This window comes from Oncorhynchus mykiss, chromosome 17, assembly GCF_013265735.2.
Source record: "Oncorhynchus mykiss isolate Arlee chromosome 17, USDA_OmykA_1.1, whole genome shotgun sequence".
Taxonomy (NCBI): Eukaryota; Metazoa; Chordata; class Actinopteri; order Salmoniformes; family Salmonidae; genus Oncorhynchus; species Oncorhynchus mykiss.
In genome coordinates, this window is record NC_048581.1 from 49,171,339 (window position 1) to 49,187,679 (window position 16,341).

At 42.9% G+C, this 16,341-nt stretch overlaps 2 protein-coding genes across 7 annotated transcripts in view; both read right to left on the reverse strand.

Annotated features, from left to right (window-relative positions):
- Positions 1 to 1,484: 1,484 nt before the first annotated feature.
- On the reverse strand, positions 1,485 to 12,438 carry il17rc (interleukin 17 receptor C). Of its 4 annotated transcripts, none has more exons than XM_036950025.1 (15): positions 12,026 to 12,438; positions 11,422 to 11,679; positions 6,779 to 6,947; positions 6,483 to 6,592; positions 6,286 to 6,397; positions 6,121 to 6,162; positions 5,360 to 5,484; positions 5,193 to 5,249; positions 4,933 to 4,999; positions 4,561 to 4,793; positions 4,325 to 4,378; positions 4,104 to 4,155; positions 3,725 to 3,826; positions 3,152 to 3,190; positions 1,485 to 2,979 (listed from the first exon to the last, which is right to left on the reverse strand). In XM_036950025.1, exons 2-15 carry the CDS (start codon positions 11,536 to 11,538, stop codon positions 2,381 to 2,383), a joined length of 1,878 nt encoding a protein of 625 aa, XP_036805920.1. In that variant the 5' UTR covers positions 11,539 to 11,679; positions 12,026 to 12,438; the 3' UTR covers positions 1,485 to 2,380. The 4 variants fall into 4 exon arrangements, with proteins under 4 accessions (XP_036805920.1, XP_036805921.1, XP_021424385.2 ...); XM_036950026.1 differs by having other exon boundaries at positions 11,422 to 11,806; XM_021568710.2 differs by having other exon boundaries at positions 6,286 to 6,394; positions 11,422 to 12,438.
- Positions 12,439 to 13,349: 911 nt separating this feature from the next.
- LOC110494030 (inter-alpha-trypsin inhibitor heavy chain H3) overlaps positions 13,350 to 16,341 on the reverse strand; it is a 39,722-nt gene continuing 36,730 nt past the window's right edge. For all 3 annotated transcript variants that reach the window (XM_021568707.2, XM_021568706.2, XM_021568705.2), the window contains 3 exons: positions 15,948 to 16,096; positions 14,373 to 14,454; positions 13,350 to 13,641 (listed from right to left, as the gene is read on the reverse strand). In XM_021568707.2, the coding sequence (XP_021424382.2) occupies positions 13,527 to 13,641; positions 14,373 to 14,454; positions 15,948 to 16,096 (346 nt within the window). In that variant the 3' untranslated portion in view covers positions 13,350 to 13,526. The remainder of the gene's footprint in view (positions 13,642 to 14,372; positions 14,455 to 15,947; positions 16,097 to 16,341) is intronic.

Genomic DNA, 16,341 nt, shown 5'->3' on the forward strand with positions numbered 1-16,341 from the left:
CCAACGTCATGAAGAATGCTTTTCCAACAGTCTTGAAGGAGTTCCCACATATGCTGAGCACTTGTTGGCTACTTTTCCTTCACTCTGCGGTCCAACTCAAACCCAAACCATCTCAATTGGGTGGAGGTCGGGGGAGGTCATCTGATGCAGAACCATCACTCTCCATCTTGGTCAAATAGCCCTTACACAGCCTGGAGGTGTGTTTTGGGTCATTGTTCTGTTGAAAAACAAATGAAAGTCCCACTAAGCGCATACCAGATGGGATGTCATATCGCTGCAGAATGCTGTGGTAGCCATGCTGGTTAGGTGTGCCTTGAATTCTAAATAAATCACTGAATGAGTAAACAGCAAAGCGCCACCACACCTCCTCCTCCATGCTTCATGGTGGGAACCACACATGCGGAGATCATCCGTTCACCTACTCTGCATCTCACAAAGACACGTCAGTTGGAGGCAAAAATTGAAACTTTGGACTCCACCGGTCTAAAGTCCATTGCTCATGTTTATTGGCCCAAGCAAGTCACTTCTTTAAATCAAATCAAATCTTATTTGTCACTTGCGTCAAATACAACAGCCCTAAACAACAATGCAGTTCATTTTTAAACTAATTCTAAAATTAAATTAAAATAAAGAAAACAAAATAAGAATATAATGAAAAAAAAATTAAATATTAAAAAAAACAAAAATACCCCCCAAAAATTATGCCTAAAAAAATAAGAATAAGAAAATAGAGGTTTAGTAGTGGTTTCTTTGCAGCATTTCGACCATGAATGCCTGATTCACGCAGTCTCCTCTGAACAGTTGATGTTAAGATGTGTCTGTTACTTGAACTCTCTGAAGCATTTATTTGGGCTGCAATATCTGAGGCTGGTAAGTCTAATGAATTTATCCTCTGCCTCAGAGGGAACTTTTGGTCTTCCTTTCCTGTGGTGGTCCTCATGAGAGACAGTTTCATCATAGTGCTTGATGGTTTTATGCGACTGCACTTGAAGAAACGTTCAAAGTTCTCGAAAGGTTCTGCATTGACTGACCTTCATGTCTTAACTGTTGTTTCTCTTTACTTATTTGAGCTGTTCTTGCCATAAATGGACTTGGTCTTTTACCAAATAGGGCTATGTTCTATATATCACCTCTACCTTGTCACAACACAACTGATTGGCTCAAACGCATTAAGAAGGAAAGACATTCCACAAACAAACTTTTAACAAGGCGCACCTGTTATTTGAAATGCATTCCATGTGACTACCTCATGAAGCTGGTTGAGAGAATGCCAAGAGTGTGTAAAGCTGTCATCAAGGCAAATGGGTGGCTACGTTGAAGAATCTCAAATATAAAATATATTTTGATTTGTTTAACACTTTTTTTGGATACTACATGATTCCATATGTGTTATTTCATAGTTTTGATGTCTTCACTATTATTCTACAATATAGAACATTAAAATAAAGAAAAACCCTTTAATGAATAAGTGTGTCCAAACATTTGACTTGTACTGTATATGTATTTTTTCATAAATATTTTTTATTTATTTATTATTTTCCCCTAACCCTACCACCCCTCCCCTAATTGGAGTAAACTAATGGACAACAATACTTAGACTTCTACGTCCAGCTTATACACATTTATATATGATATATACGATATATATATCATTTATGTATATACATTTTACAGACACAGTATACTTTACATTAGTTATCTTTTGTTTGTTTTTAGTCCCATCCTTCAGCTACCCTCAACCCCTCCCATCTATCTCTGAAGACCATCCAGTTTTGATTTCTAGTTGCCATATACTGTTCTGTGTGATGACCTTTCTATTCTCATAATTTCTACAGATTGTAAACTTCGTTACAGTGTATAATGGTAGCTAAGATATGTGTGTTTGTATAAAAAGATAATGACTCTACATCAAATATTATTTTCATACTAAACAAAAGCTTAAACTGTTACTTTGTTCCCTGGTCTCCCCTAACTTATATAATAGTGTCACACATAGAAGTCCATCCTCAAGGTGTACGGAAGGTGACAGCTGTGTTGTTGTTTCATACACTCTCAATAACTCTAGCCCAATTAATAACATCACCACATACAGTATAATCCAAGGGTTCTGCATCCAACAAGTTGCGTCGAGTGTATTGCAGTGCTAATGTAAAGTGAGTGGCCGGGGGTGTTGGGGTGATGATGTGAGCAGGCTTGGATGGTTGGGAGGAATTAGGCCTCAGGGTGACTGCTCTGCTGTAAGGGCACAGTCTCCCAGCTGTTCTCCACTCCAATGACAACATACTTATGGGGAAACCCCTTCATCAGGTATCCCACTGTCTCTCCTCAAACCCTGGAGTCCCCTTAGACAGTTCGTAAATAGAGCGTCCTTCAGCCCCTCTTATCCACCTACACCAGCCCTGGGCCCTTTAGACCCTATGGCCAGCTGAACGAGGAGCTCCTGTCCCTGGGAGGGCAGGTGAAACAAGGGCAGCCCTTGGAACAGCTCTGGGAGACCCCTTTCACTGCTGAGGGGCTTGGCAGAATGGGCCTCAAAGTGGACCAGGAGGAAGCGCTTTCCAGCGCGCCCTTGCTGGTGGTCCACCTTGATGCAGCTCAGAGCGGCACTGAACACGTCCGCGTATGGGGAGGACAAGCCCTGGAGAAGCCTCTTATACTCCCCCTCCTCCTCCACTCCCTGGGCTATGTCCCTTCGCTGTTGGCCATGCTGGTCCCACTGTTGGCCCCAGTCCTCTGCCTTCTTCCAGGCTGCCTGCGTCAGTACCAGTAAGGCCCGGCCCCCCTGGCTGTCCAGGGGTTGCAGCTGGGAGTGCAGCCAGGGCAGGGGCCCCAGAGAGCACAACTCAGCCCGACTCCACAGGTCCACGGACACACTGAGGCCCCTGGCACGCAGAGAGGAGCCAAGCTCACATACCAGCTCTGACACAGAGTTATCCACATCCGGCGGGCTCAGCAGCACCACGTGGCCCCTTATAGGTACTACGGAGGGAAGGAAGTAAGGAAGTAAGGAAAGAAGGAAGGAAGGGAGGCTAAGGGCATGGGGGGTTAAATACATTCATTTTCCATTGTTTTGTCAAGGATTATTGCTAGATAAATATGTATCTTCTTTATTTTACATGTTGTACATTTGGATTATGAGAAACCTGCTTACGTTGATCACACTCCTTCTGGTGCCATTCCCATGCCCACCCTGTTGGAGAGACAGAAATGTAATATGATATACCCTGACATGGTTCTGTAACACAGAGGCCCTTGTGTCATTTTCAGTGAGAGTTTTTTTTTGTCCTTTACAAAAAACCCTTTGACCATTGTCCCCCCCCCCCCCCCCCCCCAAATTCCTGACTGTAGTAAACAACACCCACCAGAAAAAAAAGTCAGTCGGAGAGAAACATGAATAGAGCTATAAAAGAGAAAACAGATTGAATAGTGCTATTGAGAGAAGTGGGAGACTGAAGAATATGCACAATGGAAAAGATATTGGATTTATTGTCTTTCTCTACATATTGATCTCCTTTAAAGTTCCCCCTTTCTCCACTATTAATAATTAATTGGCGGGAGGCAGAGAGCATATTTGTGGTGAGAATAGCTTACCCCTCACTTCACCACAGAGTAGGGCAATAACACAATACTAACACAAATGTAACACTTTTGGACTTTTTTTTGTCTCCACACACAGTGCCTTTGCTGGTGTTTAGTTGAGGGAGATCTGACCAGAATGACTCACGTTTCAGTTTGCCATGCAGGAAATAGAGACAAATTCCTGCTAGGCCTACGAGCATCAGGGTGACCAGGACAAGCAGACCCCAGCGCCAGTGCCACCATCTGGCTGAGAGGGAGAAGTACAGATATGAATTATTTCCCAATCCTCAGAATTTCTTGTTATCAGTCCCTACAGGTAGGCAAAACAGAACAATCACATTTTTGTGAACATTTGTTTTTATAAAGCACACAAGTAAATACTTGATTGATGATGAAGATTTAAACATAACTGCCTTCTTTTCACACGCATACAATCAGAGAAGTGTTCAGGAAATGGTACATGGATCAGTTTCAGTAGGGTTCATATCAACTTTGATAATTCAGCCCTCTCCTAAAATACTCACAGTCAATGGGACAGAAGGGGCCAAGCTCACTGTTCTTCCCTTTGACCTTCACCTGCAAGGATGGAGACACACACACACACACACACACACACACACACACACACACACACACACACACACACACACTTACTATAAGATGAGCCCCCATCATGCTACAACAGGATTCAAGTTCAATATTAGAGTCAAGTCCCCTACAGAGTCAACCAGTAGAAGTGTCTTACCATCACACAGAGATCAAGGCCAGGTTTGACATCCTCAAACACACCTGGCATCAGCTGAAACAGAAGGGGAAAAATCATTCAATCAAAAGTAATCTGTTTTATCCATATATCACCAGACCATAAAAACACAAAACCAATTGATACAAATGATGAGAGCACATCCCATGACAAAAATGACACTAAAGATGTACCAATAAAAAATGTGAGGCACCAATCAAATGCTCCAGTATACACACCCAGTGTCCCCTGTCAATTTCCCTCCATATGTCATTTGACAGATGCTGCCTAATGTCCCCCAGCTCTCTGCATCTGTCCTTGTCCAAGCCTGCATCTCTCTGGCAGGGCCACAGTTCCGCCTCTACCCTACAGGGGGCAGTCAGGTTCCAGGACAGCATTGCACCGCCACTGTTCATCTGGCCCCGCACCACAGATACTGACACATTCTCCCATAGGTTCCTCTGGAACAGCTCTGGAAGAGAGCGATACAGGTATAAGATACTTTATAGCGGAGTTACAGACGCAATGGGAATCAACTCCATGACCCACATTCATGACTGTCATAGTGAAACACGTGTAAGAAGGAGGACGCTGCATGGTTAATCTCTTACCGGTGTTGTTCCTAAAAGGACAGCTCCTAGATCGACGAGACCTCTCGTCTCCTTTATCCCACCACAACTGAAACACACACAACACACACACACACACACATCAATTACACACAAAACCGGAGAACTCGAGTGAGCAACACAAAGGGGATAATGTTGTCAGTTAGACTGAGTTGGATGTGTGAGGGTGTAGTAATATCACAACTGACAAAAGTAGGCCCGATAAAGATTGATAATAACTAAGGGGGAAATAGCAACAGTACCTGGAAGCACATGCAGGGGGTGACAGATTGCAGTGGAAGGGACTTCTCTTTCCAGGTCTGTAGGACAACAGACAACATGTTATCATCGAAGAGGGAAGAGTGAAGATCTGAGAAAAAGATTGCATAGAAATAACTGAGTTGGGAGGAAAGCCAAGTACAACACGGACCCTGCACATTCCATTATGTTCATGTTGTAGGCACATTTCTAGTTGGTAGGGGCTGTCCTCTTCTATTGCAACTTGCAGCATCACCTCACGTCTCTCCGGATCAATTAGAGTGCTGAAACTGGGGACTGACAGACACACCGGCAAATTAGAGAGCAGCAAATCCCAGCCATTTACTCTAATTCCAGAGTTGCACATGTCTAACCATGTATCTCACTTCATAAACCAGAGTCATTACGGAAAAACAGAACAAATGGTCATGAATAAAATCTATATTGGTTTGGAATTTGCATAGTCCCCTACAGATGGTTAATATAGGCTCATCTGACTATCAACAAATGTTCAACTATCCACTAGCCCTAACATTAGCCTGAACCCTAACCCTGACCCTAACTCTAGCCTGAACCATAACCCTAACCCTTTGCCGAGCCTTGACCCTACCCCTAACCCTAGGAAAGCTGTTGTATTTCAACAGGGACGCAATTGATAGTGTGTTGAACGTCTGAGCATCAATAGATCCTCTATTGGGGACTATGAATTAAAGTAAGACCAATATTTCTGCACACAGGACTCAGGAGGTGCAAGAATCATAGAATTAGAATGATTAGAATGGGATTTACACCAGATTGAATGCGATACATCCTGCTTTAACTTCCTGCTTTAGTCCTGTGGGTATACTCCTGAATAGGTACAACCATTCTAGTACTTATATTTCTATGGCAATAACATCATGGAAACAAAGGAACATAGAACATGTGACTCACCTTCACATTCCTCTACAACTCCCTGTGAGGCGGATGAACACACTAAGGACAGATAGGGACAACTGACTATCAGATGCTAATCAGTCGGAGCCTTGGAGGATCATTAGCAAACAAATATGTGTTGGCATAACCTGTTTGAACACTACGGGAATTCCAAGACCGTACCTTCATCCACTGACGGAAGCATCACAGTCGAGTGAAGGTTGCAAGCATACACAGTCACCTGACTGCTGAAGGACAGGGCATTAGACTCAAGCAGCAGTGACAGCCATGCCTGCTGGGTATACAGGAGAGCATGGAGATGAATCACAAAACATGCTCACACACTCACACACTCACACGTGAATTCATATGGAACATACCTTTGATGAAGCCTGCTCATCCGGAGCAGCAGGGATCACTGTGAACTCGAGCTTTTTGCACAGAGGCATTATTAGCTGTGGCACAGTGTAACACACACTCACATACGATGCTGAAACACAGAGAGAGCCCAGTTGACCGCAGGAGTGACGACGGCATGACTTACTGACACAACGTCAGGGGTTGAGCAATAAACCATGCATTAGAAGCTAATATTGGTACACTTTCCACATTGTGTTTCACATTGTAACCACAGAGGTTGAAATGGACAAAAAGAGTGTGTAGGTTGTTCAGACACCTGTCTGGTCGTTTCTGGGCTGGATGTCAAGGCGAATGTGTAGGCAAGGTCTGCATGCCGTGTCCTGTCTGCAGCACAGCACAGGCTGCACCGCCAGCCCTTTTACATCCACAGGACATTTTTGGATCGGAATCCCAGCACATGCCTTCACTGTGCAGTTCGAGAGACCCTGGTGAGATACAAGGTAAACAGTTTATACCGTTGTACGTAAGTACTACGCCGTGTTTATCTATACAGACACAGTGATGACCACCCAACGAAAAGTATTATGCTGTAGTGTAGTAATCCATACATACAAGGTCACTAAATAACTACTGATACGTACTACAGATGTAAGATCTTAATTTAATCACTCTTTTGTTGCTGAGAATCTTCCCGCACCGCAGTAAATGCAAACTTGTAGTGCATTTGAGTTCCAAAAAGGCTTCTAAAGTTTGCAATTTCCAATTTGAAATTTCCGATTTTTTACTATTTTCTACATCGTAGAATCATAGTGAAGACATCAACACTATGAAATAACACATATGGAATCATGTAGTAATTAAAAAATTTAAATAAATCAAAATATATTTTATATTTGAAATTTATCAAAGTAGCCACTCTTTGCCTTTGACAGCTTTGCACACTCTTGGTATTCTCTCAACCAGCTTCATGAGGTAGTCACCTGGAATGCATTTCAATTAACAGGTGTGCCCTGTTAAAAGTTTATTTGTGGAAAAGCATTCCTTCTTATTGCATTTAGGCCAATCAGTTGTGTTGTGACTAGGTAGGGATGGTATACAGAAGATAGCCCTATTTGGTAAAAGTAGAGCTCAAATAAGCAAAGAGAAATGACCGTCCATCAACATTTCAGGAACTTTGAATGTTTCTTCAAGTGCAGTGGCAAAAACCAAGTGCTTTGATGAAACTGGCTCTCATGAGGACCACCACAGGAAAAGAAGACCCAGAGTTACCTCTGCTGCAGAGGATAAGTTCATATGGGTTACCAGCCAGAAATTGCAGCCCAAATCAATGCTTCAGAGAGTTCAAGTAACAGACACATCTCAACATCAACTGTTCAGAGGAGACTGTGTGAATCAGGTCTTCATGGTTGAACTGCTGCAAAGAAACAACTACTAAAGGACACTAATAAGAAGAAGAGACTTGCTTGGGCCAAGAAACACGAGCAATGGATATTAGACTGGTGGAAATTTGTCCTTTGGTCTGATGAGTCCAAATTTGAGATTTTTGGTTCCAACCGCATTCTCTTTGTGAAATGTAAAGTAGGTGAACGGATGATCCCCGCATGTATGTATTTCCCACCGTAAAGCATGGAGGAGGAGGTGTGATGGTGTGGGGGTGCTTTGCTGGTGACACTGTCTGTGATTTATTTAGAATGCAAGGCACACTTAACCAGCATGGCTACCACAGCATCCTGCAGCGATACGCCCTCCTATCTGGTTTGCGCTTGTGGGACTATCATTTGTTTTTCAACAGGACCAACACTTCCAGGCTGTGTAAGGGCTATTTAACCAAGAAGGAGAGTGATGGAGTGCTGCATCATATGAGCTGGCCTCCACAATGAAAAAGCATTCCAGTTGAAGCTGGCTGTTTGAGAGAATGCCAAGGGTGTGCAAAGCTGTCAAGGCAAAGGGTGGCTTCTTTGAAGAATCAAAAATATATTTTGATTTGTTTAACACTTTTTTGGATACTACATGATTCCATATGTGTTATTTCATAGTTTTGATGTCTTCACAATTATTCTACAATGTAGGAAATTGTAAAAGTAAAGAAAACCCCTTTAATGAGTAGGTGTGTCCATACATACATATACATATACATATACATATACATATATGTGACTACACAACTACAAACTCACCTGTTGTGGGATCAGTTTTAATCATGACTGACATTCTCTCTCTCCCTCTCTCTCTCTATATATATATATAGTAAATACACTGCTCAATAAAATAAATGGAACACTTAAACAACACAATGTAACTCCAAGTCAAATACACTTCTGTGAAATCAAACTGTCCACTTAGGAAGCAACACTGATTTCACATGCTCTTGTGCAAATGCAATAGACAACAGGTGGAAATTATAGGCATTTAGCAAGACACCCCCAATAAAGGAGTGGTTCTGCAGGTGGTGACCACAGATCACTTCTCAGTTCCTATGCTTCCTGGCTGATGTTTTGGTCACTTTTGAATGCTGGCGGTGCTTTCACTCTAGTGGTAGCATGAGACGGAGTCTACAACCCACACAAGTGGCTCAGGTAGTGCAGCTCATCCAGGATGGCACATCAATGCGAGCTGTGGCAAGAAGGTTTGCTGTGTCTGTCAGCGTAGTGTCCAGAGCATGGAGGCGCTACCAGGAGACAGGCCAGTACATTAGGAGACGTGGAGGAGGCTGTAGGAGGGCAACAACCCAGCAGCAGGACCGCTACCTCCGCCTTTGTGCAAGGAGGAGCAGGAGGAGCACTGCCAGAGCCCTGCAAAATGACCTCCAGCAGGCCACAAATGTGCACGTGTCTGCTCAAACGGTCAGAAACAGGCTCCATGAGGGTGGTATGAGGGCCAGACGTCCACAGGTGGGGGTTGTGCTTACAGCCCAACACCGTGCAGGACATTTGGCATTTGCCAGAGAACACCAAGATTGGCAAATTCGCCACTGGCGCCCTGTGCTCTTCACAGATGAAAGCAGGTTCACACTGAGCAAATGTGACAGTCTGGAGACGCCGTGGAGAATGTTCTGCTGCCTGCAACATCCTCCAGCATGACCGGTTTGGCGGTAGGTCAGTCATGGTGTGGGGTGGCATTTCTTTGGGGGGCCGCACAGCCCTCCATATGCTCGCCAGAGGTAGCCTGACTGCCATTAGGTACCGAGATGAGATCCCCAGACCCCTTGTGAGACCATATGCTGGTGCGGTTGGCCCTGGGTTCCTCCTAATGCAAGACAATGCTAGACCTCATGTGGCTGGAGTGTGTCAGCAGTTCCTGCAAGAGGAAGGCATTGATGCTATGGACTGGCCCGCCCGTTCCACAGACCTGAATCCAATTGAGCACATCTGGGACATCATGTCTCGCTCCATCCACCAATGCCACTTTGCACCACAGACTGTCCAGGAGTTGGCTCCTCATGCTCCTCATCAGGAACATGCCCAGGCGTTGTAGGCAGGTCATACAGGCACGTGGAGGCCACACACACTACTGAGCCTCATTTTGACTTGTTTTAAGGACATTACATCAAAGTTGGATCAGCCTGTAGTGTGGTTTTCCACTTTAATTTTGAGTGTGACTCCAAATCCAGACCTCCATGGGTTAATACATTTGATTTCCATTGATCATTTTTGTGTGATTTTGTTGTCAGCACATTCAACTATGTAAAGAAAAAAGTATTTAATAAGAATATTTCATTCATTCAGATCTAGGATGTGTTATTTTAGTGTTCCCTTTATTTTTTTGAGCAGTGTATATATATACATATATATATATATATATATATATATATATATATATATATATATATATATATATATATATATATACACATGCATACATACACACACACACAATGCTCCTTAGTTCCCAAGGCCCTAGAGTCTAGAGCTGTGTAGGCCTACTTGTGGAAACAGGATGTTGTTGAGGTGACAGGTATCGGTGAGCCATGGATTTATAGTCTTATAGTTTTTTTCCCACCAATTTGTTTGATTTCCTTGTGTGCTGTTATGACAATACATGCAACAGTAAATATGACACGTCTTTTGACAAAGTGTGCTCTGTAGTATGTAGACCTTATTGCCAGGTTGTGATCTCATTACATAGTCATTAAATATTTGTACAATAAACAAACGATATTCAAATATTTGAATACATTAAATAAGTGACGTGCAAGTTGTTTTTCTTTCTTTTTCATTTCATGTTATTATTAAATTCAATTATTAACAGATCATGGCATACAGTACATAAAGGAAATTGAATGTGTGATGTGACAATAAACCATGATTGTTGATGTCCATCTTTCTCTCCCCTCTGCATCCTCTCTCTTTGTCCCTCTCTCTCTCTCTCTCTCTCTCTCTCTCGCTCTCTCTCTCTCACACACACAGGCACACACACACACACACTCCATGATTGTTGATGTCCATCTTTCTCTCCCCTCTGCATCCTCTCTCTTTGTCCCTCTCTCTCTCTCTCTCTCTCTCTCTCTCTCACACACACAGGCACACACACACACACACACACTCCATGATTGTTGATGTCCATCTTTCTCTCCCCTCTGCATCCTCTCTCTTTGTCCCTCTCTCTCTCTCTCTCTCTCTCTCTCTCTCTCTCTCTCACACACACACACACAGGCACACACACACACTCCATGATTGTTGATGTCCATCTTTCTCTCCCCTCTGCATCCTCTCTCTTTGTCCCTCTCTCTCTCTCTCTCTCTCTCTCTCTCTCACACACACAGGCACACACACACACACTCCATGATTGTTGATGTCCATCTTTCTCTCCCCTCTGCATCCTCTCTCTTTGTCCCTCTCTCTCTCTCTCTCTCTCTCTCTCTCTCTCTCTCTCTCTCACACACACAGGCACACACACACACACACACACACTCCATGATTGATGACCTCTCTTGTTATTAGGATCGTTAGCATATATTACCTTTGAGCAGGTGACGTGTTGACTCTCATAGTCAATCATCTCCAGCTCCGATGCTAAAACCAAAAGCTGTATGGAGAGCAGGATTGCAAGCGACCACTCAAAAAACATCACTTTCATAATTGTCCTCAAATTAGCCACATCCAGGGGTTTGTACCATTTGGATCCTCAAGCACTAGTGTTTCTTTCTTCTGTTAGTATGATGTGCCAACTGCTGTCAGATGAATCCACACACAACCCCACCATTACGCCTCCGTATTTCTGGTGACACATGGAAAACAAGTTGAGCGAGTCCTATTTTCTTTCATTGCGCTTCGGTAGAAGTCTGGACTGAAACCAATGCCCTGATATCAGACTGTAGGCAATATCAAGGAATGGAGATGAATACCTGAGGGTTAGGGTTATGGTTAGAGTGCAAGGTGCTGCCTATTATAGCTACGATTAGATAAGACATTTGTGACATGCCTTGCTCAATTTCAACTGGTAGAGTGAAAATGAATGATAGCCATGGTAGAATAGCCTAACCATGTAACTTCAGATAACGTATGTGATTTTCTGTATACTATTCTGATCAGTGGTTACATGAGCGTACATGTGAAATACTTACAACATCGATATTTCATCTTCACACCCATCTGTCAGAGTTTCATTGGTTGAAAAAGCTACAAGTCTCCACAGTTAGGGAATATGGTAATTAAGTATCCAGTGAAATCCAACAGTTTTGTGGCCAGTGTGTTCTGTCATCGATATTTCATCTTCACATCCATCTGTCAGAGTTCCCTTGGTTGAAAAAGCTACAACTCTCCGGCAGTTAGGGAATATGGTAATTAAGTATCCAGTGAAATCCAACAGTTTTGTTGTTAGTGTGTTCTGTCATTACTAGGTAACTGGTATATGGTAGGTTGAGTCATGTAGTGAATGTCTCAACCATGGCATGATCCCTCCCTTCTGTGTCCTTGTCCCGCCCACACACTCTCTCCCCTCTCTGTCTGTCTCTCCCCATCTCTCTCACACACACACACACACACACACACACACACACACACACACACACACACACACACACACACACACACACACGCAGCCACAATCAAACAAAAAAAAACACAGTGACGCAAATCACAAGGTATTACATAAGTAATATCCAAGAACCCTGAACGTGTGTTATGGTAAAAGTATACCCAAAGCACTCAGGCGGATCAAAGTCTAGATCCTTGGGCTTTGTTTTTTATCAGTAAAGCATAAAGCAAATGTAAAACCTAAATAGCACATGTCTGTCTATTTACATAAGCATAGTCATGTCAAGACCCACTGAAGAGCCTTGGGACAATTAGATTGTAGATTTACTGAAAATGTCAGTGATACTAGTTTGAGTTCAATGGTTGAGTCCACGTAAATGTCAGCTTCCCTTTTCAGTCTGTTTCATTCAGCAACGTGTCCGGTAAAACAAGTTAGTCACCTCAGTTCATGTGAACTATTACAGAAATGCATTCCTGGATTGCGTAATAGATTTTTTTTCCCCTGGTAGGGATAATACACACGGATCGAAGCACGACTTACATACACACAACTCTGATAAAATGATGGTTAGTTGTATATAAATAGAGAATGTTTGATTATTTCCATGTTATGTACTTGGTGGCCCACGTGGTAACAATCACCTCCCAGAACCACCAAGTGCAAACAGCCTTTGCCTTGTAGATGGTGGTCAGGGAGTCAAACCTGAATGTAAACACAGGTACACAATAGGTGAGTGAGAGAGAGAGAGAGAGAGAGAGAGAGAGAGAGAGAGAGAGAGAGAGAGAGAGAGAGGGAGACAGAGAGAGATTGTGTGTTCATGATGGCAGTTAGAGGATCCTCTGTCAGCTTGAGTTTCGTCAGAAAGACAGCGATCATTGAAGAGGGTGGAATGCAAACACAAAAAGTCGTCAAACTGTTCCCAAAAATTATATTTATTCCACAATGAATTTGTCACAGGAGATTTGAGTTGCGTTACTAAGTGAACTCCTAGAAACCTCAGTCTTAATGGTTGTTCTTCTTAATTCTGGAACATAATTATTGTATGTTTAATGTCTATGAGTTGGCGGTGGGAGCAACTACATGGTCAGTTAGAGTTGTGTGACGGTGAAGTCAGCTAGACCCCCCAGTAGGGCAGACTGAAGAGGCATCAACCAGCATGCCACGTTGGGTGCAGAGCGAACACTGAGATCCACAGCAGAGTCCCTACAACGCACACACAATCCACAGCAAGGTTCTTAATGTAATAGCATAAGCAAACTACCAAATACGCATCCTTGATATAGATACACAGTAGTATCACAGACAACATATGAACAGTCAGATCTCTACACAGCCTGTGTCTGATAGACAGTTAAACTTACCTGCAGTGGTGTAAAGTGATGAAGTAAAAATACTTTAAAGTAGTACTTAAGTCGTTTTTGGGGGTATCTGTACTTTACTATTTATAAATGTACTATTTATATTTGACTACTTTTACTTCACTACATTCCTTAAGAAAATATTGTACTTTTTACTCCATACATTTTCCTTGACACCCAAAAGGAGTCGTTACATTTTGAATGCTTAGCAAGACAGGGAAATAGGCCAAATCACGCCACTTATCAACCGAACTTCCCTCATCATCCCTATTGCCTCTGATCTGGCGGACTCACTAAACCGACATGCTTTGTTTGTAAGTTATGTCTGAGTGTTGGAGTGTGCCCCTGGCTTTCCATAGATGAACAAAAACAAGAAAACGGTGCCATCTGGTTTTGATTAATATAAGGAATGTGGATGTATATAAGGATTTATACTTTCACTTTTGATACTTCAGTATATTTTAAACCAAATACTTTTAGACTGTTACTCAAGTAGATTTTTATTTGAGTCATTTTCTATTAAAGGTATCTTTTACTCAAGTATGACAGTTGGGTACTTTTTCCACCACTACTTACCTGGAGACGTCTACTTCTTTGTCCTGTATCTTAAGTTTCATTGTTATTCCCTGGACCTCCTCATAGGCAACAGGTGGAAGAGCTGCAACACACAGTACAGATAATGTTTTTTTTAAATTTATTTACCCGTTATTTTACCAGGTAAGTTGACTGAGAACACGTTCTCATTTGCAGCAACGACCTGGGGAATAGTTACAGGGGAGAGGAGGGGGATGAATGAGCCAATTGTCAACTGGGGATTATTAGGTGACCGTGATGGTTTGAGGGCCAGATTGGGAAATTAGCCAGGACACCGGGGTTAACACCCCTACTCTTACGATAAGTGCCATGGGATCTTTAATGACCTCAGAGAGTCAGGAAACCTGTTTAACGTCCCATCCGAAAGACAGCACCCTACACAGGGCAGTGTCCCCAATCACTGCCCTGGGGCATTGGGATATTTTTAGACCAGAGGAAAGAGTGCCTCCTACTGGCCCTCCAACACCACTTCCAGCAGCATCTGGTCTCACATCCAGGAACTGACCAGGACCAACCCTGCTTAGCTTCAGAAGCAAGCCAACAGTGGTACGTAGGGTGGTATGCTGCTGGCAAGTTAGTTAGTTACGAAAGTTCAATCAGAAAGGCAGGTCTGAATGGATCCTCACTTGTCATTAATCTAGTTAACTCATAATTCACATCGCTTCCTATCTCACTCATCAGCATAGTAGGTGTTTTATATGGTAGTGTCTATAACGTCGCCTTGTCAGCATAGCGTCACGTCTCTCTTCCTCCTTTCCAATTAGCAAGCGTGCGGATTGTCATCCACCTATTAAGCTTCAACCTATAATCACGGCACACTATGGCAATTCCACCACAGCTGCTGATTAACCTATTGGCTCACTTGTGCAATAATCGCTATCATTTCTTTCAACCAATGGGCATGAAACTAGGGGAATATTTATACGTCAGCAACAGTCTTCCAATGACTTTCCACCTCCCCACCATCAACAGCATAATAACCTTAAGGCCCGTCACTGGAGCTCCTTTCCCTCAGCGGGGGGGTTCGATGCCAAGTGCTCAGCATAGGGCAACCTGTCATCAGCGTCTGGCTCTGAGGAGCATTCCTCGGAGATGAAGCCTACCCCAAACTATTCAATCAAATTCCTTATTATATTCTGTTGTAATTCAGTTACGCCTGTACTCGATTGATCTGTCACCATAAATCAAAAAGGCCATTATAAAGAGGTGGTCCTCTGTAGCTCAGGAGTTGTCCTATGTAGATTAGTAGGTGGAGCATGACCCTTGCAACGTCAGAATTATGGGTTTTGATTCCCGGGACCACCCATATGTAAAATGACTATTAGTTGCTTTGGATAAAAGCATCTGCTAAATGGTATATGTTATCATAAATTATATTATACCGTGTCACTAAGTAACATATTTTCATCTGTCAACACAAAACAAGTCATGTCAAAAATTGAAACAAATATTGTTTTCAAAAGCGTCTCATCACATATAGAAACAAAGAGAATGTGTCATGACTATTGACTAGGCCAGAAGGATATGAAGTGGAGTGACTGATAAGGTTTCACTCACCCATGATCCCGATAATATTGTCTCCTGTCGGGCGCTGCCTCAGGACGGGCCACAGGAACTTGATTCCATTCCTCCTGTAGAGCATGATGACGACCCGTGTTGATGCTATGGTGACATCCATCTCCTTGTCCCTTAGGATCAGAGACACACTGCAGGAAGAGATATATCAAGACTAAGATGTATCAATTCAATCAACAACAAAAAAACGGCACGCTATAAAGTACCCTATCTAGCTACCGTATAACATTTCCTGTCATTATGCCACTTTAGTAAAATACATTCTAGAGCTCTTTATGTCTCCACACAATACTAAATACTGAACAAGACTGAACATTGGCTCACTTCACTTGGGTTAACCAGGCTATACATAAAACACCTTGCACTGCACAAAATG